This window comes from Paroedura picta, chromosome 1 (genome assembly GCF_049243985.1).
Source record: "Paroedura picta isolate Pp20150507F chromosome 1, Ppicta_v3.0, whole genome shotgun sequence".
NCBI lineage: Eukaryota > Metazoa > Chordata > Lepidosauria > Squamata > Gekkonidae > Paroedura > Paroedura picta.
In genome coordinates, this window is record NC_135369.1 from 79,828,845 (window position 1) to 79,853,617 (window position 24,773).

Consider the following 24,773-nt stretch of genomic DNA (forward strand, 5'->3'; position numbering starts at 1 on the left):
TCACAACGTTTACATATATGTGAGAGTGATCTGGCTGCAACGTCTCTCACCCCATTGATTGCCAGGGTTGATTCAACACAAACACCATCAGCTGATCTGGCTGGCTAGACAGGTATCCTGTACCTCCCTCACTACTCCATGTGTGTCCCTCCTGAAGCTGTGCGCCCGGTGGAAGTGGACAACCATCCCAGATAGGAGTGTACTGTTCTTCAAACAAGTATAGTCTCAGTTGATAATATCTGAGAATTCACCCCTTGTTTCAGATCTTTGTGTTTGGTTTTTCTTTTGCCCATATATCCAGCAAGCTTAGAAGTCATCAGAACCAGAGTATATTTTTAAAAAATGTTTTCATATTTTATATATGTAATCTTTTATTGTATTTAAGTGATTATATTTGTATATATTTTAAATCAGACACTCCTTCCCCAGTAGGCGGTTTTTGTCTACCAAATTCCTGTCCTAAAGGAAGGGAGCAATTTTGTGTTATTTTCCCTTCTCACTACAAGCCTTCTGTACCTCTTAGGCTATGTGTTTGTCCTCAGCAACACTCTAGCATTATGTTTTCAAAAGTCATTTCTAGAAGAAGGCTGTGAAGATCTGTTTTCATGATACCAAAGGCTTGCGTGTCATAAAATCCAACCCTAAATCTTAAAGTCCTAAAGATAAAAATAAATGAGGGCTTGTTGAGCCTGCTGCCATGGATTTAACAAAAAACTTTATGGATCAATTGCTGGACAATAGCTGGTGATACATTCATAAGCACTTTTGAAAGCTTCAACCAAGGAATGGCCTGTTCGTGTAAATATCAACATGTTGTACAAAGAATAAATTTTCTGTGGCACCAAGCTAGTATGACCTTGAGTTAGTTCAAATAGAAGCATTGGATTATAATAAAGAAATACTGGCAGTAGATTAACCACCCTGAGCCTCAGGGGATGGCAGTATATAAATATAATAAATAAACTTATAAACTAAAAATAACTGTTGGAAATTAAGGACAATCAGTGCCAAAAGAGGAACATACTCTGATAGACATGTTATCAATTATTGGCCAATTTAACCATTAATAAAACCGGTAAGGAGTGGTAGGAGGACTTGGGCCTTACTGGCTGGATACCCTGGCTGTCCCATTCATGATTGACCATTCATCCAATGAAAGGCCAATCAAGTCCCATCCCTGGTCACTTTCCCCCTCAAACTTCTTCCATTTGAAAGAAGAACCAGTAGGAGCTGGAAGGGAGGACAGAGCTGGGAGGGAGGACAGACGGCCTGGGACTGTGGACTGATGGGGGTGGGGAGAAGAGGGAAGGAGCCCCTGCCAAGGCCCCTGGCACCCTAAGCAGCTCCGGCCACTTGCTTGCCAGGCATTAAGGAGGCTGCTGGGGTGGCGGGATGAGGACTGGACTGCCCACCAGCACCTCCCCCTGCCTTGGCTGCTGCAGCCCTCAACAGGTGTTTTGCAGCACGAGGAGCTAGGTCTCTACCAGCACTCCCCTCTCACTTCACAAAATGCCTTCTGGAGGCTTCACTGTGCCTTTTGCAGGGTGCAGTGGGAGACACCAATAAGGATACATGGACTTACATTCTAGCTGTAACTTGAAAAGTGAACTGTGACTCTGAAAAGCGCTTACCCTGCCACAAATTTTGTTAGTCTTTATGGTGCTACTGGACTCTTGCTGTTTTCTACTTTGGGGATGTTTAATCTTGTTAATTATTTTAAGATATATTTTTGTTCCTTAGTCTACAAAGTAAAGATGTGAAGGTGACACAGAAATGAAAAAGGGGTTGCATATCACAATTATGTATTTAAAAAAATAATTATGTAACTCAGGGTGTAGAACAAAAAAATCTGAACATCCCCTCTATTATAATATTTAAAATACTATCTATAAAACACAGTAATACTTACTTTTGTTGAGATATATTTATATTCAACATTTTGGATTTCAAATTCCATAACTAATCTGTTTATATCTACATTATTGATTATTGGTTTTATCTTTACTACTTATTCAATATTATATATTTTTGCTAGAGCCTCTTGTGGCGCAGAGTGGTAAGGCAGCGATATGCTGTCTGAATCTGTCTGCCCATGAGGTTGGGAGTTCAATCCCAGCAGCCGGCTCAAGGTTGACTCAGCCTTCCATCCTTCCGAGGTCGGTAAAATGAGTACCCAGCTTGCTGGGGGGTAAACGGTAATGACTGGGGAAGGCACTGGCAATCCACCCCGTATTGAGTCTGCCAAGAAAACGCTAGAGGGCGTCACCTCAAGGGTCAGACATGACTCGGTGCTTGCACAGGGGATACCTTTATATTTTTGCTAATATGTAAAGCAGAGGTAGTCAACCTGTGGTCCTCCAGAAGTCCATGGATTACAATTCCCATGAGCCCCTGCCAGCATTTGGGCTCATGGGAATTGTAGTCCATGAACATCTGGAGGACCACAGGTTGACTACCCCTGATGTAAAGTATTAATATATTTTTGTTCCAGTTAACTCATTCTTACTACTTTTATTTCAAGAGACATGTGCCTAGATTAAGTTTATACTGCAAAAGAATACAGAAAATAACAAGTATTCTTTCAAAGTGTTAAGAAGGTAGAAAATTTGAACTCCAATTGAATAGGACAGTTAAGTTATTTTATAGATTATTATATTTAACTTATTGAAAGTAGTGTAATTATTGTAATATATACATTTAAATATGAGAGCTTTGGATCCAATACAACTTTTGTTTTGTGGTATAAGAGGCCAGGTCATATTGTCTGTAGAAAAGCATTTAATTCAAGAACTAATTTAAAGAAATGGTGAACAATGTAAGACCTCTTACAGATGTGGCTTCTTTTCCTCCCCAAACAAAAACTGTTGCTATTGAGGGACACGAAGTGTGTTTTGCGTTACTCATTAAATAATTGTTTTCATTAATTTCTTTAGGAAATGGTGTGGTAATTCACTTACCAGGTTTATTTGAAGAAGCAGAGAAAAATGTTAAAAAAGGAAAAGGTGAGAACCACTTTCTAAGGTACTATTGTGGGGAGATGTCAAAAAAATTTGTACATGAGTTTATAGCAAAACTCAGTTTCTTTGCTAGTGTGCTATTCCTATTATATCCAGTTAATAAGTTGGTAAAAATGCAAATTTCACATACTTTCCTTTTCTTCATAACTTAGTATTTAATTGTTTTTCATATTCACTATGTACCTAATAAAGAGTGCACAATATACAGTTCAGAGATGTGACAGTACGTTGTTATCCTTTTGTGCAGTCTTGGACTGCATAGGTGCAGGATCAGCCCAAAGCATCCTAAAGCATCCAAGAAAAGTGTGTATCCAACCTTTGCTTGAAGACTGACAGTGAGGGGGAGCTCACCACCTCCTTAGGCAGCCTATTCCACTGCTGAACTACTCCGACTGTGAATTTTTTTCCCTGATATCTAGCCCGTATCGTCATACTTGTAGTTTAAACCCATTACTGAGCATCCTTTCCTCTGCAGCCAACGGAAACAGCATCCTGCCCTCCTCCAAATGACAACCTTTCAAATACTTAAAGAGGGCTATCATGTCCCCTCTCAACCTCCTTTTCTCCAGGCTGAACATTCTCAAGTCCCTCAATCTATCTTCATAGGGCTTGGTCTCTTGGCCCCAGATAATCCTCGTCGCTCTCCTCTGTACCCTTTCAATTTTATCTACGTCCTTCTTGAAATGAGGCCTCCAGAACTGCACACAGTACTCCAGGTGTGATCTGACCAGTGCCATATATACAATGGGACTATGACATCTTGTGGTTTTGATGTGATGCCCCGTTGATACAGCCCAAAATGGCATTTGCCTTTTTTACCACTGCATCACACTGCCTGCTCACGTTTAGTTTACAATCCACAAGTACCCCAAGGTCTCGTTCACACACAGTGTTACCTAGAAGCGTATCCCCCATCCAGTAGGCATGCTTTTCATTTTTCCGACCCAGATGCAGAACTTTACACTTATCTTTATTAAATTGCATCTTGTTCTCATTTGCCCATTTTTTCCGTTGTGTTCAGATCTCATTGAACTCTGTGTCTATCTTCTGGAATATTTGCCAGTCCTCCCAATTTGGTGTCATCTGCAAACTTGATGAGTAGTCCCTCCACCTCCTCATCTAGATCATTAATAAATATGTTAAAAAGTTTAAAACAAAGAAGTTCTCAGTAGTCTACTTGTCATTACAGATACGGTGCTCATATGCAATTTTCATTTCCTTGAAACAGAACTTCCTTTGCAAACATCTTACAGGGTTTTTAGCAGAACAGCAATTGTAGAGTTTCAAAGTTATCCTTGAATAAATAAATTGAATAAATGAGTAGTATAATTTTAGGGTCCTAACTCCTCCCTTTCCTATTAAATCCACTCAACTCTAGCTGTTATTAGCTGGGGACTTTCAATTCCACTATGGCAAAGAAGAGGGAACCCTGCTGCCCCCCATTCACTACAGTTTTCAGAAGTCCTAGACTGTATGCACACATCAGGAACAATTTTTTAAAAAATGGATTGTGAATCTGGCCTACTAGATGCTAGAGTTTCAATCCTAAGTATATTAAATATTATAAGATTTATTCCTTAATAAACAGTACCTTGATCTTTAAACATATACCTGCTAATGTTTTAATTTTAATACATTAAATATTGGGGGTCCTCCAAAAAAGGGCAAGTAGACAGAAAGAGTGAATGAAGGCAGCCTTCCAGTTGGAACAGAGGATATGCCATTAAGTTGACTTCAAATTATATGCAGGATGCATATCCACGTCACTGCTTGCCAGCCATGCCTCAATTATGAGGAGTAAAATGGTAGCCAGAGGGAGGGGAACTTGGCTGGGAGAAGGTGAGAAGGGGAATGTCATAAGCTTCCCTGCTAAAAGAGTACTCAAGGGACCACTCACTGGTTCCTGCAGTCACAGATGTATAAGAAGACTCCCAGATGGAATAAGGAAGGGAGGAGAGGCCAAAGCAAGCAAGGCCATAAATCAGAGCAACCAGCTCTTGTTGCGCAAAGAAAAATGTTTTTGCTTGCAGCAGCACCCTCACCAGTAACTTTGGAAGCAACTTACTTTGATGGATGGAGACACTAGAATTTGTTCAGTATGCAAAACACTTGGTATCCTTTTTTTCAAAAATACTAGGCCTTTTACTGTCTTTTCCGTGCCTTTTTTTTTGCAAAAGTAGACCTGACTTCTGAACCCATTCACACAGTGACTTTACCTTCCTTATATACATACATAGCTTCAACATGGTAATTCATGGAGACGGGGGAGTTAAAAAGCTGAGTGGTATGGGTGCTTGATCTTTTCTGACTCGCAAAGCAACTCGAATGGCCAAAATGGTATGGAAGAGAAGAACAAGAGGGGGCTGACAGAAGGAACCATGGAGACCAAAACAAACAGTGTTGCTATTGTCTTTTTTGCAAGAAAGGGACAGGATGAACAGCAGTAGATGGTGCCTCTTGAGGCAGGAAGAAAAGTATGGGTCTGAGGGAAAATGCCCTGAGGGTGATAGGAGCAGACAAGTACGTTAGAAGGTCGCACAGAAAATGGTTGGAGGCCACATGCAACTCGTTGGCCTCAGGTTGGGGACCTCTTAGTGCAGTGGTCCCCAACCACTGGGCCGCGGCTCCTCCCCCCCGCAATGAGAAACTTCCCAGGCCGCAAGCGAATTGGCTGCCAAAGCGGCCGATTAGCTTGCGGCCCGGCAAGCTTCTTTTTGCGGGAAGGGGGAGAGGGAAGCACGGACCGGGGGGTGGGGGAGGGCGATCCAGCGGCCGCACATGTGCGTTAGTGCCATGTGCGGCAGTTTCGTGCATGCACAGAAGTGCCGCGCATGCACGTTTGCGGCTGCACGTAGCGCAAACACGAATGCGCGGCCACCGGATCGCCCTCCCCCACTCACCGGTCCGCAGCCTAAAAAAGGTTGAGGACCACTGTCTTAGTGTATACATCTTTGTAAGTTGTTCTATACTTCCAATATTTTATAGATATGCATTTTTCAGATATTCTATGTTTAATAGTCTCATCATTAATAAACTTATTTGGGTTTTTCTAAAACATGCTGAGTTAATTTTGTGGTGGTTTCTCTCGTCTATTTCTAAAACTTGCTAATGTTCTGTATTATAAAATCAGATGTTAAAAGTAAATTTTCGTTTTAAAGGATTAGAAGGCTGGGAAAAAAGACTAATTATATCGGACAGGGCTCATATTGGTAAGTTAAAATATATAAAATAGTAATACCATCATTGTATTTCTAATGTCTGATTTTTTTGTCATTTTTAAAATAACTGGTAATCTAGAAGTTGTATAAAGAGTTGTATAAAGAGGTTTCATGGACATAACAGGACATTTGTGGTGCCTCCCCTTCCAAATGTAGGACATCCCACGCTCTATTATTCAAAAATAACTCTTGAACTGTAGCTGATCCTGGCATGGTATGATTGGGGATTGAAAGCAGTTATCTGTTCTTAAAGGGCTTTTAAGATTCTTCAAAGGTGTTTTATATTCTCATGACATCTGAAGGAGCAAGTATAATTGAGCAGAATATATGCAGTGAGTCACTATTCATATTAGACACACATACAACACTTCTGCATTGCATCTCTCAGCATATTTCCTAAGCTTTGCTTTCAGAACTAGATTTTTTGGGGGTCCCAAAAACTGACTTAATCTAACTGAGAAGTTGCATGTCCAGCTCGTAGAAGAATAATCTTTCTGTCTGTCTAAAATTAAATTGAATTACAATAGTATGTGCTTGTTAAGTAAATAGTCCTCCAACCATTCATTTAGTGTGCACTTTTGAGATTTATCTTTTGTGACACCCACATACTTGCATTATGTACACACTCCCCTGCAGTGTGGAATCATACCATGCTAGATATCTAAGGGACGAAGAAACAAAGGCAATCAAAAGGCTAATAAATAAATTCTACAAAACTCAAAATGTTCTCTCTGAATTGTATTCTAATATCATGAGTAATCAAAATGGGGTCCTAGGTAATAAACCTGTTTTCTAGGAGCTTTCTTAGTGGTAAATAAGGTAAATGTACATAATCTTGACAAAATTACAGAATCAATAGGAATTCTGTATTATACAACATAAATTCATAACATGCCTCAGTATATGGTCACTTTCATAGTATCACTTAGGCAACTTGACATGAACCCCTCATTCCTGACCTGTAGTTCTCACCCCCTTTTGAGATTTGCTTGGTTGTGCTGTGCTCCCGGATCTCCCGCTGAGTTGTGGCACCTTCCCATTTTAAAGGCTCATCCTGTTTCACTTATCTCAAGGCTGTTCCCACTGACCACACAGTCTAAATACCAGTTGGCTGCCTTGGCTGTTTTGACACTCTAGATCAAAAGGAACTGTATTGATCTTTCTGTGTTAATTAATGTTCCTGCCAAATGCTGCCCCAATGCCTCCTCGCTTAGTCCAGGTATATATGCTTTGCAACCCCCTTGCCCAGCATCTCTGTCAAGATTCCTGTCTATGAGCTTATGCGATATGCTGATCCTTGTCCTGATTCTCCAAATAATGACTTTTACTTAAAGCTTCATCCTGAAGCCCAAGAGTATTGATATTGGAATAAAATTCAGAGAGTTTTGAAGAATTTATCAGCCTTTTGGTTGCCTTTGTTTCTTCGCTGTGACTACGTGAGGAATCATTTGGCTAATTAAGAGGGCATCTTCCTTCAGATATTTAATGTCTTTTTATGATGCTTTAAATACATTAAGTTTGGTCCTTTTGATTTTAACCACGTGGTAGTCTTCACTTAATCTTTCATTGTAATAAAACAACACAGTTTTGGACTTACTAATTTAAAAATATCCTTGATTATGAGCTTTTATTTATTCCCCAAGTCAAGGATGTAAAACATTAGGCCTGGGAGCCAGAACTGGCCAATCTAAGGCTCTTTTGCAGTCCCCAAGCAGCTAGTACAAGCCAGGGAACAGGATGCTGGGGGGTGGGTACAGGTTGGAGCTACTCCAATTGTGGCTTCAGCACAGTAGAACAATCTCATCAGCAGTCAAGCAGAATACTTTCACTTCAAGGATAGTTTAACTGGTAAGTTGGGAGCCACTGCAGTCGCATTCATACCTCTCCACTCAGACTGAAGCTCTGTGGATGCTGTTCTAGATGGCTGCAGGGATCAGCATCTGCACATGGAGGGTGCAGAAAATCAGATTATCTTCTGCTGGGGCCTAATGGTAGCTAGCCCCACTGCTATATTCTCCCCCCGCCTGCAGTAACTGTGCTTTGACCTATGGGGTGGTTGTTTTTAGAAGTTTCTTCTACACATCAGAAGCCTAGTCCTGCCACCATGTGTGTCATTTGGCAGCCAGACCTCCCTTCCCCATGGACTATATGGCAGCCTCCAGCCATGTTGGCAGAGTTTGAATATGCAGAGAGAGTACAGCACCAGGTTGCTTAAGGAATAAAATAGTTTTTATTCATGAAGAAAAACAATTATGTATAGGATAGGAAGAGAGAGATGGAGAAATGGAGTCATTCTTCATCCAACAAGTATTCTAGAAGCAAGCAGGGGAAAATATGCACAAAAAGTAGAAAGTCTCCTGTTAAGCCAATTAGATCATTTTAAAATCATCAGGAAATTTCTTTTATATTCTCAATTATAAACACTGCACATCTTGCATATTCCAACAAGCCATAGGTGGTTGCCACCTCATAGAGCAATGCCGGTGATCTCTAGTTATATTGGTTGTTGGTTTACCTGGGGATTCTGCCATATGCATGGTGCCCACTCCCCTATCAGGTTATCCAGTATCCTTTGGCCTGGGATAGCTGCCACATCATGGAAGTAGCATGGCTGGCCAACAATATTTGGCTTGGACCCCAGCATCACTTCACCATGGATTTCCTAACAGCCTTGGGAGAGGTATTTGCTGCCTCATGGGCATCTCCAGCTTATCTGGCTTTGCTTGGCCTGTGATTCACTTTGCATGTAGCCTTGGACCTGGGCTGCTGCCCCAGTTTCCACAAGGTGGAGGTATTACTTCAGCATGTCCTCCCACTTCCTTTCTATGATAGCTCAGGGAGACCTCGCAACACCCAGCCACTTTGCTTTTTACCCTGGGCTCACATCATTGGCAGTGGGAATGAGCTGAGGAAAGGGATTACCCCCCTCCCGGCACTGCTGACTGTCCAGCTTGCCCATGTGGACTTTCTTCTGCACCTCCCTTCAGACTTTCAGTATGGACACAATTCAGAGCTTACCAGCTGCTGTCCTTTATACAGTTTATATGTCTAGTATCTGGCATTATGTTTTATAGCACACGTGGCCTGGCCAGACAAAGTGACATGTCAGATCCAGCCTCCCTGACAAATAAGTCCAACACCTCTGCCTAACTGTTTTGGATTCCCAGCAGTCATTTCTGTTTGGAGTTGGCAATTGTATTTTTCATGAGTGAAATGATTTTTAGATCCTTATGATATCTGTGGATCTTGTTTTTTCTAATGATTGATAGATTAGCATATCTTGATTTGCATATATTTGAGCATTACTTAGATTTTTCTTGACTTTCCTACTCACAAACATGAAGTACTTAGCTGTAAAAATAATGTATTTTTATCGTGATATTTTTAGATCTAATAAAAATGGTAATCTCAAAATACACCGCATATAAATGAATTAGAAGTAACAACAGAATTTCAGTTTGATACTTGTACGTGTACAGAATAGCTAATTTTTTGCCTTTCAAATTCCCTAGTATTTGACTTCCATCAAGCTGCTGATGGCATCCAAGAACAACAAAGGCAAGAGCAAGCAGGAAAGAAGTATGTTGCTTTTTGTCGAAATTTGGGAAATATTATTTACAACAGTATTCCAAATTAAGTCTTAACAGTAAAATGGGAGGAATGTTAGAATGTGCCAGTTCACTACAAGTCTTATTAAAGATGCTCAGTAGTACTATTTATTTGTAAAATGTTTATCCCGCTTCGTAGCCATGGGCTTTCAGTGGAGATTTTAATAAAGAATAAAAAAGCATGGTGTAGTAGAAAACTCTACTACACTACCAGGTAAACTCTAACCTGGAGAATGGGGTTTGAAGCCCACCTCCTCCACTTGTAGCCAGCTGTATGATCACAGGTAAGTCAGAGTTCCCTTAGAGTTCTCTGAGCCCCACCTACCTCACAGGGTATCTGTTGTGGGGAGAGGAATGGAAGGGAAACCGCTTTGAAACTCCTTTAGTTAGTGAAAAGCGGGGTATAAAAAACAACTCTTACTTTATTTCAGTAGCAGAAACATCCAAACCAGAGGAAAGATCATTATAAGGAAACTACCTAATAGTCTAGTTCTTGAATCTAAAAAGACTATGCCCTGTGTATGCAGCAATGAGAAGATAATTCAAAGGGCATGGTACAAGGGCTCCTGTCACAAGTACTCTTGCATATGATGCCAAGAGCAACTGGAGCAAGGCCCTTCACAAACAAGTTCGTGGAGTGTAGCAGACCCTTCAAGTATCCTGGCTCTAAGGTATTTGGAACTTGCAAAGGCCTAACCAGGATCTAATACATCTTGGGATAATATTAGGTTGCATACTAAAGCTCAGAACCAAGAAAAATAAATAATATTGGATAATGGCTTTTTGGATTCCACACTCACCCCGTATATGGTCAAATAGCAATGTTTTGACACTGAGTAGTTAAGAAATCTCCATATTCTGCTAAAGCTTTGAGAGGCCATCTTGGTTTTTATGTATTTTTGTTTTCTTGTGTGTGTATTTTAATATTATGGTACCTTAGAGCAGTGGTCCCCAACCTTTTTATCACCGGGGACCACTCAACGCTTGACAATTTTACTGAGGCCCGGTGGGGGGGTAGTTTACTCCTCTACTCTCAAAAACTGTCCTAATGCTCTCTGATCGCTATGGTAATGTTTAAACATCCCTTCAAAATAAGATACAGACACGCTACAACAATGAACATAAGGAACATTTTATTTTCATGGAAATTAAGTAAAGGGCTGGGGGGGAGAAGGCGTCCTTCGCGGCCCACCTCCAATTAGTTGAGGGACCACATGTGGTCTGCGGCCCACAGGTTGGGGATCGTTACCTTAGAGGGTATGAAAGAATCCTGGGCTTGGGGGACTTGTCACATTGTGATTATTTCACTTTACTGTGCTTCTCCATGACCAGAATTAATGACAAAATCTGTGAAACCAAACTAACAAGTCTGGTCCTTTAGTTACCTCACTGAGAATTTAGTGGTTATTATTTTAAACTTACTGAAGTTCATTGGCTCTATCCTTGTATAAAGGGACTGATTGTGCTGAGAATACTTCCTAAATTTTAGAAGTTGATCCATGTTTGTTATAAATTAGGATATTTGTAGTTGTCCTGATGTTGCATAAAATAACATAGAATTTAAATTATTTTACAATTCCCTTTCCTGCTTAAGTGAGTGTAGCAGACATGCCCCCTCCCACAACATGCTGTGTTAGTCTTTTTGTCCTGTGGTTTATGGTTTCTTCATCCTTATCCTCGCTGTCTGACCTTTCTGCTTGTGCAGCCTGTTTGATGCTGTTGGATGACTTGTTGTGAAGTCTCATTTCAGGCATTAATGCTGTCCAGTTGATGGTATTTCCTTAGGTGGTTTGAGTTTGATATGACAGAAAGGTTGGGCAGCCTTGGGTCAGTGATGGAAACACTTTTTCTTTGATGGAGGGTTGGAATTCCATGATGTACAGTTGAAGTTTTCTCCTGCATAATAATTGCATTGATGTGAAAGGCTTTTAACTGAATACTGGTGCTGATCAAATACAGTTTGGAGAGAAACTTGCTGATTATGGTGTGTGCTGACTAACGGAGAAAAAAAAGATTTTGGAATTCTGACAATAAATTTGGAAAAGTAACATAAACTTCAAAACAGTTCAAATCCATTAAAATGAAACTCTTTAGATCTTGGTAATGTTTCATGGATCCCCTATATATTCCTTTTTATTAACATAGAAATAATTTATAATGCTTTGTTTTTAAGCAGTACAGGGAACTGGTTTTCCTAACATCTCATGATTCATAGTCAACAAAATTCTCTGCATTGAGATTCTCAGAGAGTTGCATAGGATGAATTACTATATTACTAAAGCTAAAACATTGCATTATAAATACGTTGTTTGATCATTTTGAAGGTTAAAGTGGTGAAATCAGCATTTATTCAGTAGCCTTTTCCATATTGTTTAGGGATTTGTTTGTAGTTACAAAAGCAGTACTTGGGATAGTTGTCTACCTTTTGCACTACTTACATGGGGTTCTGCTTCCTGCCAGCCGAACCCTTTTTCTACAGGCATTTTAACCTCAGTGAATGGTTGTTTGGAAGCGTGTTCTGTATCTACTAGGTGGTTTCAAAGTTATTATATATGCATATTTTTGAAGAAATAACATCAACTATGTAGTCTAATGTGTTCTGAGAGTCACCAGATTGTGTAGCGTGCGTATGTGTTTTGTTTTTAATTTTTGTGTTTTAAAGCTTGGGAACTACAAAAAAGGGAATTGGTCCAGTGTATTCCTCTAAAGCAGCTCGAAGTGGGCTCAGAATGTGTGATCTAGTTTCTGACTTCAATGAATTTTCAGAAAGGTAACTTCTCCAGAGTACTGTTATATTTCAAATATATTTATTCACAGGGCTATCAGTTTATTTATCTGTAGATTCTGATTTTCATATTATTTAAAATATATTTCTGGATTCATAAATTTCAGTTTTTATAAATTCAGTTAGAGTTATGTGTCAGGTTTATTTGAAATATTGGAAGCAGAACGTAATGCAAAGATTAACTTCTTTACTTTTTAGATTCAAAGTCTTGGCCAATCAATACAAGTCTGTTTACCCTACTTTAGAGATAGACATTGAAGGAGAATTGAAAAGACTCAAGGTAAAACTATATCTGGAAGAGTTAAATTACTTTGATATTTGTAGACAAATGGATTTTTCTGTGTGTATTCATTCTAATTAAAAGGGAGGAAGACAATTGCTTTTGAACAAAACAGGAACCAAAGCTGAACTGTCTTTAAATGTTAAGCTTTAATGCTTGAGCTTTCTTTGGAAAGTGAAAAAATGTACAAGAGATATGGTCTCCTTAATCAGTGTTCTCCTGACTTCTAAACAGCATTTGTTTATCTTAGGGTTATATTGAAAGGATCAAACCAATGGTGAGGGATGGTGTATATTTTATGTATGAAGCTTTGCATGGCCCACCAAAGAAAATCTTAGTAGAGGGTGCCAATGCAGCACTGCTGGACATTGATTTTGGTAGGTATAACGATTATGAACATCATGCTTAGAAATATGGTATACTGTGTTTTTACCGTAATAATAGATGTATGTGATTTTGTGTGTGGTGGGGGAAGGGGGAGGATACGATACTGAAGTGTGTGACTGTATCTTAGTTCTTTTGCATTGTCTAAGGCAGTGGTCCCCAACCTTTTTCGGGCCGGGGACCAGGCGGGGAAGAGGGAGGCCCGGGGACTGGGGAGAGAAGTGCGGGCGAGCTAGTGGGCGCAAACGTTTTCCTCCCCCCCTGCTGTGCGGTGCTCACTGCACCAGGGCCTGGGAGCGATCGGCCACCAAAGTGGCTGATTGCTCCTGGTGCAATGAGCGCTGTGCCGCACTGTGCTGCGGGGGGCAGAGATGCACCCGCTGGTGTGTCAGTGCCCGCGCCTCCTTCCCACCGTGGCCCGGTACCAGTCCGTAGCCCGGGGGTTGGGGAAGACTGGTCTAAGGTATCAAAGCATGCAAGCATTTTGAAGCATGTATATCATTACAGTAACACCTAGTATTGCTTGGTCTTTATTTCAAGGCATCAAGTACTATTGTGCATTTGATGATGGTGACTTCGACACTGGTTGTGTGCAATGCTGTCAGGAAACAGGGTTTTCTTCCTTTTCCCCCACAGCATTGTGGTGCATTTGAGCACCTCCTAAGGTTTCCCCGGCTTTCCTCTGATCTTTCACAAATCTGCTTTGGGAAAAATTGCAGTAAAGCCTAGATTGCTGCTATATAGGTAGGAAAATGTATGACACCCCACCGCCACCAACGTTTCTCGTGACTGTGTCCCATTAGTAGCCATTTCTTCCCACTGCCAGATATTGATTTATTTTTTAAGTTGTCACTAGTGTATAACAGGCTTTCCGAATTCATTTTTTAAAATTCTCTTCCCTTGCCAAAATATAGGGGAAACATTTATGTCTACAACAAAAGGGACTGAATACTGGATTCTCTTGGCACTGAATTTTCATTGCACATTAAAAAAAACTTCATTATATTTAAGACACCTTTAGATATCTTTGTGAGGGATATGAATATTTTAATAAATGCAAATTACTGATGCCTCAAAGATCCATTTGCTACTCATTTATTTATAGTGATATGGCATGACCCCCCTTTTTATAAAAATGTTTGTTACTGTTAGTTTATCCCTTATCCCTCCCCCTGCCATAGGTACTTACCCTTTTGTGACCTCATCAAATTGTACTGTGGGAGGTGTTTGTACTGGCTTGGGCATGCCACCTCAGAATGTTGGAGAAGTATATGGTGTTGTGAAAGCCTACACAACTAGAGTTGGTATTGGTGCCTTTCCTACAGAACAAGATAATGTAAGTATAATAAAATGAACATGGATATAATATTAAAATTAACATAAGAAATTGTGGGAAAGAAAATGGATTTGAAAACTTTCATGATATGTAAGGGGTATAAGGGTAAACTGGACAAGGCATCAGATTCTGCTGCTGTTTATATGAAATGTAACAGATAAAGGACTGCAGAGCTTTCATAAAGAATAAGTGATCTACAACACTCCTGTGAGGTAGCAGGTAGACATTATACTGCAGAATCAACATGGAGTGTTGAGAAAATGGCCTGATCATCTTATTTTTTTACATACAGATAATTTAGACTTGGCACTGTAAAGGCTGCGCCTGTATTTGCAACTTCACTCTTAATGGTAGCTTTTGTGCATTGTACGGATGTGGAAACTTTAAAATATAGTTTGTGGTCTTATGTTGCCAACAAATTCTGGTTATAAATAGAATAACAATAATTTTTCATATTAAGATGATTATATTCGATTTTTCTTAGGAAATAGGAGAATTGCTACAGACACGAGGAAAGGAGGTTGGTGTGACCACAGGTCGCAAAAGAAGATGTGGTTGGTTGGATCTTGTACTGCTTAGATATGCCCACATGATCAATGGATTTACTGCGTAAGTAATGAATTCACAGGGGCAACAAGATGATCATTATGCAGCATATCCTAGATGATAGGACATTGTGTGATTATTGACAAAAGAAGAGAAACTACAAACCTTTCATGTAGAAAATAACAATATTTGCAAAATCTCATTAAAGAAGAGGTAACTGGCTTTAGCAGTCATATTATCATACTAAAAGTTGTCAGCTGCTTATTGTGATATTTTTTTTCTCTTGAGGAAAGATTTTGTGCTGACGTAAGGAAAGAAAGGAAAAAATTTAGAAAGATCATATTGACTTTTAAGATGATTTGATACTGAATAATTTTCAAGTGCCTTTAAATTAGTAACTATATCTGCATAGTTCTTAACTGCTATTTCTTAATCTCTTGGAAAATGCTAACAGAAGTATATTGTTACTGAGGTTACTTCTATTTTGGAATGTTATCTAACACTAATTTGCAAGCTACTTTAGCTAACACAATTATATTTTACTGATGATCCAAATCCATCAGATACTAGATTTCAATAACAGAGCATGTGTTGGAGCACGTATAACAAGTATATAATCGTTAAGCATGATCAACTGCCCTCCACAAATAATCCTAGCCTGTATCCTACTATCCTGTTCAGCGGCTTTTGAAGCCTTCATCCATCTTAGCCTTCTTCCAACACAAATTGCTCTTCCTCAGAATGAAGAGCCACATACTGGAGGGTGGCTCCTTAGGCTGGAAGAAGTCTTTGAACTTTGAGTGGGCTAGCAGCAGGCCCTAAACTAGCCTGAATATTATCGGCATTTTCAGCTGCATGTACCAAAGGTCAGAACCTAGAGAACAGCAATATCTAAATATTTTTAGTAGTGACATAAAATGTTTTAAACTATGGAAAGATACCATCTGTAAGATACATGGGCATTAATAATTGTGAATGTTCACATAGTTGATAAAGTGATATAGAGAAGAAATTTAAGGGAACAGAGCTAGCCTATTCCTTATGCAATGATTAATTTGTCACATACATTTACAGTATTTATAAATGCTACATATTTATATTTCCCTCTCAAATTTAGTAAATATTCTCTTAAAGTAAATTCAGTTCACTTACACATGTATAGATTCTTAACTAAAATGTTATTATTTTATTTAATAATAGATTGGCTCTTACCAAATTGGACATTTTGGATGTATTTCCAGAAATTAAAGTTGGTATTGCTTACAAAATAAATGATAAAATGATACCTCATTTTCCAGGTGAGTTCTTATTTGTATATTCTAACTGATCTCTGATTAAGGTATTTGCAACTTTCCTTCATACTGAAGTTCTAATTAACTTGCTATATAAGATTAAAAGCTAGTACAGAACCATAAATAAGACTGAACTAAGATTCCATATCTTATTTAAAAGCACAGCAGCACTAACTTAATTAAATCCAAAAGCTGTCAGTTTCTATTGCATGCTTAAAGCATATCAAAAGTGGGTGTCTGATGAACTCCCACTGAGAGTGTTCCACAGGAGAGTGTTCCACAGCTGCACAACAACCTGACCCTGGCATTCTCAACCAGGGTTTTGTAAAACCCTGTGGTTTCTTGACAGTCCTGGGCCTAATCTGCACACAGTCGATAATGCACTTTCAATGCACTTTAGAAGTAGATTTTCCTGTTCTGCACAGGACAATCCAGCTGCCAGAGCACATTGAAATGCATTATCCTATGTGTGTGGAATGGGCCCTGGAAGGGTTTCCCAAATGGGTGGGAGTTACAGTATTTGCTGGTGTATAAGACTGCTTTTCCCCCCTGAAAAACATGCCTCCAAGTGGGGGGGTTGTCCTATATGCCGGGTGCACTTCAGTTGGGATAGACACAGCTGCCCATAGTGGCCCATAGTACTGTAATGTAATGTAACAAACTCTATATTTTGAGTGGAAATGTTGGGCGGTCGTCTTATATGCCCAGTCGTCTTATACGCCGGCAAATACGGTAGTTAATTTTTATATATTTTAAAAATTTGTTAAACATTTATCAGGTGATATGACCATATGTGGCTATGTTGACCCCCTCCTGAAATGGCCAGTGATGGGCCTGGAGGGGGTGGGAAGGGTAGGGGCCCCAGGTGGGCATGTACACAGCTATGCTTCCCAACCACATTCTGCACAATCGCACTACTTTTGGGGTTTCTCAAAGCCTAAATAATGTTTCAGGGGTTTCTTAATGGTAAAAAGTTGAGAAAGGCCGGCCTAACCTCTGAAAGTAAGAGCGTTTGAAGAATGCTGTCACTAGATGATTGCAGTGAATAGGTAGTTTCAGATCAGATTAACCTGTACCTCTCTGTGAACGATCAATTGAAATAACCCACTACCTTAGACCAGCCAAAGGCAGCTTTGTATAAAAGAGGCAGTACTTCAGGTACTCTCACCCCAAGCCATTTACTGCTGGAATTACCTCTTATCACAGTAATATCTACAATTTCCACTAATTACTTCTTGATGTAGCCTGCCAGTCTTGGTTCACATACTATTAGTTGTTTCTGCTTATGATCAGCATTAGAATGTACAGAGTAGTGAGAATTAGTGTGTGTGAAGGGGTCCTTTCACTCCATCTCACCTTGGGAGAAACCTGATATTTTTAATCTCAGTAAGTCTATTACTGAGTCATTTGAGACAGCCTTGGCTATTCTGGACAGCTAGACTTTTGTTTTTTTCTTCACAGTTTTAGCATACTTACTGAGATTAAAAATCTCAGTTTCTGAAAGACACTTTAATTCATTAAAGTGCTACTTCTCTTAATCCTTTGGGTCACTTGGGGATACCAGTCTCTAGTCTTGATGTCACTGACATCAGAACAAACTAGCACAATAAAATTTACATTTGTACATTGTTATGCTTCTTCTCAGCAAACCAGGAAGTCTTAAATAAAGTAGAGGTACAATATGAGACACTTCCAGGATGGAACACAGACATATCAAATGCAAGGACATTTGAAGATCTTCCTGTACATGCACAAAACTATGTTCGATTTATAGAGATGGAGCTTGGTGTTCCAGGTAAGTAAAGAACATATGCTTCAGGTGACCTATTAGAAATAGAAGTTCTTCAAAGGCAACACTTTGTTAGTCAAAAGTACATAAGACATATTATTCCCAGCTATATTTGTGCCCTTTTGTGTCTGTAAAGTATAATTGTTAATAGTATATTGGGTTAAGTAGCCCTGGCTCACTGGGAGACATGTTCAAACAAAGACTGCATGTTCTGATTTCTGAACTAGTATAGATCTTGCTGTTTATTTGTAAACTGGTTTACTTATTGTTTCTCAATCACTTTACTTCCTTATCTTATAAAAGGACAATTGTCTTGAATCTGTAACAATTATTATCTTGTTGCAATTACTGTTTTGTAGTAAAAATAGAAATTGATAGTTTTAAACGGATTTGTTTGGATTGCACCCAGCTCAACTAACAAATGCCATCCATTGAGAAACTTGGTAATTCCATATTCCACATTTGTTTTAGAAGTCACAATTATCTTTGGCAAAATTTCAGTTTTAAAGCTGTTCAGCTTGATTACAATGTTGCAGTTTAGTGTGTTAAATATTGCAAAATAATTTGCCAAATGTGTAGTTGTGCTAGTGAAGTTTCTCTGGGCCAGTTTTGCAATACCTAGTTGAGTTGCTTGGGAAATTCTGTCCTTGGACCACCTGGGCAACTGCACAGTGTTAAGGAATAACATGGTTGGTAGTTATTGACATGCCTACTAATTTAGGAAGATGTTATAATTTCCTTGAAATAGTGAAACAACCAGTCCTTCAGTCTTTGATGTAGAAAATATTTTGTGTTCACAGTGAAATGGATCGGAGTAGGAAAATCCAGAGAGTCAATGATCCAGCTGTTCTAAAGATCTTGGATTCTTGAAAGAAAACACACTCCTAAAAGACTATTCACTCCTTATATCTCCTTTTCATAGCCCACAGATCATGACTTTTGGAAAGTTGGGCCTTGTATGTTAAAGAGCTATAGACAAAGAGCTGTAGACAACAACTGCTCTTTTATAAAGGTTTTGGAAATTCTCAGTATCATTTCTTATTGCTTCACAAATTCCAGAACATTTGTCACAGTTGCCACCATTTTCCTTGATGCCTTCAGATTTTTCCCCCCAGATATTTATTCCTACTCTTTATTTGAAAATCTAAGATTGCATTACTTTCATGACAGTTTGTCTTTATTGCCTCCGGTTTTGATGATGTTTCTTCATGAATTTTTAGATGCTTAAAATAATTAATGCAGTTTTGCACAGAGTTTTTCATTGTCATTTGTACTCCTTAAGCTGTTGTTAACTATATGGCTGCTGTTGTCATGTGTGATTTAAGAAGAGGGATGATTTTATAATGAAGAAAACTAAAATTTTGTTACAGTTTTTATTAAAGCTAGTATGATGAGCTGGAAATCTGGAATAGATGCTTGATCTGTATATAGTGCAACAACTTAATTTATAAATGGATACTCAAAACATGTTGCAGGTATGTTATGCTCACCACTCAAAAGAGTTCATACTAGTTTTATCATAATATTTTTGATTTTCTGCTTTTTGTTATTCACTCCAATGACCCATCAGTTCATAAGTTTAATGCAAATACAACCAGTGTCAAAAGGCTGACAGGAAATATAATGAGAAATTGTTGCATAAAATATGAACACACAAAATTCTGGCAGTCAGGTTTAGGAATGTTCTGAAATACTTTAATTGCTTAAAAGCCACTGAAGGCAATAGGTTTGGTTTTGGTTTTTAAGATCCAAATGTATTATTGTCAATTACACAAAGTCAATACATATTAATCTCATATTTGTATCTTGCAAAAGTCCTTCATTTTTTTTCTAGCACACACCTTTGATTTGATCACTTACCTTGCAGTAGAGAAGTAACTTTTTCATTTCTTTTCCACCACACTTTTCAACTTTCTCACAGCTTTTAATGACTTCTCATTTCCTCCTTGTTCAGTGTTTTGGAAGGTGAAGAATACTGTGTGTGTGCTTTTTTTTAAAATTTTCCTATATCTTTGCTCATTTCAGTCTTCATTGCAGCAATATTTTTGAAGGGGGGCACTGCACACAGTACTCAGGACATGGCTATACACTGGTATCTTGTAAATGGTTACAGCTTCCAGTTAGTGTTTGAATACTACTATGTATAAGCAACAGTGATTAACTACATGGCTGAAAAATGCCAAACTTTCCTGGTCTTTAAAATTGGATGCTAATGTCTAGGAGTTCAACATAGTTTTCCAGTTCTGTTTATTACTATATTACATGAAATAATCCAGAAAATACATTTTAAAGACTTGAGTCTCGAAAAATCTGTTGGAGTGTTTGAACTTGCTATGTCATTTTATTGGGCTGGGGGAGAAGAGAAGAGGACTTAAACTATTTTTCTGTGAAAATGCCACCCTCACTTTCTGTGAAAGCTGGCAGTAATTTTTGACCAGTACATATTGGGTACATGAATAAACAGGTGTTTGATTATCATTCCTGTACTCATTCCTGTCACAGTCTTCTGTTAGTGCAGCCTTTCTCAACTTTTTTACTGTTGAGAATCCCCTGAAATGTTCTTCAGGCTTCAAGGAACCCCAGAAGTTGCATGATTATGCAGAATATAGTTGGGAAAAATAGTTGTGTACATGCCCACCCGGGGCCCCTCCACATTCCCACCTCTTCTAGACCTGTCATTGGCCATTTTTTTGGGGGGGGGCAGTTTAACATAACGATATATGGTTATATCACCTGATAAATGTTTAACAAATTTTAACAATATATACTAAATTAAATCCTGCCCATCCAGGAAACTCTTCTAGGGCTGTTCTGGTAAAAAGCTGGTAAAAAGTACTCAGTGGCTTTACTACCTAACCCTCATTAACAGAAGAATAAATTTGTTATATCATGGGTAGCATTTTGGGAAAGAGGACTGCTGTGCCTCAAAATATTGAACCATTTTAAGAAGCCTATATGATTTCTGCTTTTTCCAAGTGCCTCAAATTTTCCATCAAGTGTAAAGTATAATGCAGAGCTATTTTAGGAAAACAAACTGTTTGAGTTTAATGTGTTAGGTGAGATAGAAAGTTTACTCTTATACCTTAATATGGTAATAATATGACATTACTTTTTATCTCTCTTCTGATATTTCTGATATTTTATTCTTTGATCAGTGCAAGTCAGCTGAGCGTATGTTTTCAGCCAGCTCTCCGTTGCAAGATTTAGTTTCCAAGTACATTTAAAAAAACATAACCCAGCACTGAGTCTTAAAAAAGCATTCTTGTGGTTTGATTGAAAATAATGCTTATTAGTAGTTCTTCCAAATATCTTGCAAGAATTTGGCTTCTGGTTCAAACTGGTCTTTCTGGATGGCACAAATGCATTGGGAATCTTCTTGAACAAGATATGCAAAGCAAATGCATTCAACAGTTTCTTGTACTTCAGTCCTCTCTTGTCATTTTCTCTCTTGTCCTAGTGAATATTTTATAATAATATAATGGCTTATATATGCATGGCTAATTTTCATAGTAGGCATAGCAGAGAGCAAATCTATACTGTTTCTTTTAGTTATTATAGCTTTTGGTATAGCTTTTCTAGATACCTTTGCTGTGGAGCTCTTCTGTACATTAATTAAATGTAACGTTTTATTTATAAGTACATGTTTCTGCATGTAGAAAATATTATTGTGTGGTTTACTTTGTAGTGTGCTGCAAATATATGAACTGTATATTTGATCTCATAGATGATTTTGAAAATATAAGAATCTCATAGATGATTTTGAAAATATAAGAAATATAAGAATGGTGCACAAGAAGCACCATTTTTAAAAATAGAGCCAGTCCTAGTTTCTAAGGCTTTTCTTTTCCCTTCCGTGATAACACACACTAGTATAAATCCCTTAGTATTTGTCTCAGAACGTATTCTATAGTGACAGTTACACTTGTATGGATATGACTTAACTGCAAAATAGAGCCAGTAGTTGTAACTTTCTGGATTTTTTTTGGGTGGTGTTGCAATAAGGGTAAATGGGAAGGGGTTTCTAGTGTTCTACAAAACAGTATTTGCCTTGGCAGTCTCTTCTTCCTCCAACTTGTTCATTTGTATGGCTACATCATAAGATAGAACCTGGGGGAACATTCTTTAATAGGAAGTTTCCTGCTCCATTTCCCAAGTGAGTCAAAAATTGAACCTTTTTGTTCTTTAACTTTGGTCTGGAGGATACAAAACAAGATATGTTTCTAGCCACCATCCTGGTTCAGTTTGTGGCATTTTCAGTTAGAAGTATCAGGTAATAGGTAATGTAAAATATCACAGCCTGAGACCCTAGAGAGCTGCTGCTAGTCAGAGTAACCACTCTTGATACACCAGTGCTGAGTTTGAGTCCAGTGGTTCCTTTAAGACCAACAAAGTTTTAGTCAGAATATAACCTTTCATGTGTAAGCATACTTCCTCAGATGAATGAGGAGATGTGCATGCACATGGAAGCTTATACCTTGAATACAACTTTGTTGGCTTTAAAGATGCTACTGGACTCATTGTTCTCCTGCTTCAGACCAGCATGGCTACCAACCTGAATCTATGTTCTGACTGAGTGTATGGTAAATTCGTGTGTACGTGTGAAATGTGTTTGTTTAAAAGTATTTAATACACTGAAAAACTTTACATTCTCTTCCTCTGTGTCAACAAACTGAAATATCTGTGCAGAAAGGTGAAAAATCCAAATACAATTAAATATCTAACTGAAAATGAAAATAGTGTCATAGTAATTAGACACATTTGCCCATTCCAGAATTAAAACAGTTCTCCATGTAAAGCAGGATTAGTTTATATTGGATTTCTATACCGCCTATCTCATAGAGAGGCTCTGGGTACTGTACAACACATTGCATTTACAGTGCATGTTTAATACATTAAAATAGAATTAAAATAACAGTAAAATGACATTAAATAAACTGTGAATAGTAAGAATGTTCGGGATCAGCAGACTAATGTTCATAGCTTTTGCCATCTAGGTCAAGCTTGGTGGTGGTCTGGACCTCCCATGATCAAATGATGAATAATAGTATGTGGGAAAGGTGGGACCCATAAGAGTTAGGTGTTCATTCTTTATCGGACCTATCCAAACACTTGGTGGAAGGGCTCCATCTTGCAGGCCCTGTAGAACTGTATCAGCTCCTACAGGGCCTGGTTGTATTCTGTGAGCTCATTCCATCTGGTAGGGGCCAGGAGAGAAAATGCCCTGGCCGTGGTTGAGGCCAGGGACCACCAGTTGGTTGGTATTAGCAGAGTACAATGCTCTTCTGGGGGGGTATAGATAGAAAGGCGGTCTCTCAGATACGTAGGGCCCGGACTGCGAATGACCTTATGGTTTAGAACCAACGTGATCTGGAATTGTACTGGGAGCCAGTGCAGCTGTTGGAGCACTGGTTGAATATGTGTCCTCCAGGGAGTTCTTGTGAGAATCATGGCAGTTGCATTCTGGACAAGCTGCAATTTCTAGATCAAGGTTAGGGGTACTCCCATGTAGAGTTGGGAGGAGAAAGACAGAGTGAAACTATGCCTGAGCAGAAACACAAAATAATAATGGAGTGGTTCAGATAAAATATTTTCTTAACTGGGTTTGGTAAAATTAAATGCTTTGTGATCTGGGATGCTTCCTATATTTATTACATTGTAATCCTTCCAAGAAGCTCAGGACAGCACATATGATAGGAAAACAAAATTAATTATATATTGTTATAAAATCAATGTGTGAGGAGAATGATACAGAAAACTCTTCTCACTCTCCCATAACAATAGGCTTTGGAGGCACTCCATTAATTTAATGGACAATATCTTAGAAATGTTGCTTTATTCAAGCAATTAAACTATGGAATTCACTGTCAGTGAACATAATTATGAGCATCAGCATAGACAGCTAGGGATTGGACAGATTCAGGGAAGGGTAGGCCTGGTCCATCAATATATTACTAGCCATGGTGACTAAAGCGAATCTCCATTTTCCATGGCTCTAGATACCAGGGTAACATCAGAAGAAAAAGAGTTAATTCTTATATGCCACTTTTCCCTACCAGAAGGAGCCTCAAGGCAGCTTACAATTGCCTTTCCTCTCCCCACAACAGACACCCTGTGAAGTAGGTGAGGTTGAGAGAGCCCTGATATTACTGCTCGGTCAGAACAACTTTATCAGTGCTGTGGCAAGCCCAAAATCATCCAGCTGGCTGCATGTGGGGGAGCGTGGAATTAAACCCGGCTCACCAGATTAGAAGTTGGCGCTCTTAACCACCACACCAAGCTGGTTGTCTCAGCAGAAAGCCTTGGTTTTTATGTTATGTTTGACTCTCCAGAGCAACTGGATTCTCATTATAAGGCACAGAATGCTGGCTGTTGATACTTTCTTATCCCACCCCCATTTTATCTTTACAACAACCCTGATTATTAAATTCTAGCTCCATTACAGTTAAAGGTCTGAATACTGACTGAGCTGCTTGGGCTCTAGCTCCATTTCATCATTTTTATACCATCACTAATAGCTT

At 38.8% G+C, this 24,773-nt stretch overlaps 1 protein-coding gene across 3 annotated transcripts in view; it reads left to right on the top strand.

Moving 5' to 3' along the window:
* The window catches only part of ADSS2 (adenylosuccinate synthase 2), a 47,868-nt gene extending 23,788 nt beyond the window's left edge, over nt 1-24,080 (top strand). The window contains exons 1-12 of one of the 3 annotated variants that reach the window (XM_077344515.1): nt 27-112; nt 2,934-3,002; nt 6,176-6,226; nt 9,748-9,814; nt 12,506-12,613; nt 12,827-12,908; nt 13,159-13,285; nt 14,474-14,628; nt 15,113-15,237; nt 16,375-16,472; nt 18,112-18,261; nt 19,056-24,080. In XM_077344515.1, coding sequence (XP_077200630.1) covers nt 12,573-12,613; nt 12,827-12,908; nt 13,159-13,285; nt 14,474-14,628; nt 15,113-15,237; nt 16,375-16,472; nt 18,112-18,261; nt 19,056-19,108 — 831 coding nt within the window. In that variant the 5' untranslated portion in view covers nt 27-112; nt 2,934-3,002; nt 6,176-6,226; nt 9,748-9,814; nt 12,506-12,572 and the 3' untranslated portion in view covers nt 19,109-24,080. Of the gene's footprint in view, nt 1-26; nt 113-2,933; nt 3,003-6,175; nt 6,227-9,747; nt 9,815-12,505; nt 12,614-12,826; nt 12,909-13,158; nt 13,286-14,473; nt 14,629-15,112; nt 15,238-16,374; nt 16,473-18,111; nt 18,262-19,055 lie in introns of those variants that run through there. The other 2 variants (XM_077344496.1, XM_077344506.1) reach the window with 2 other exon arrangements.
* The last annotated feature ends 693 nt before the right edge of the window (nt 24,081-24,773 follow it).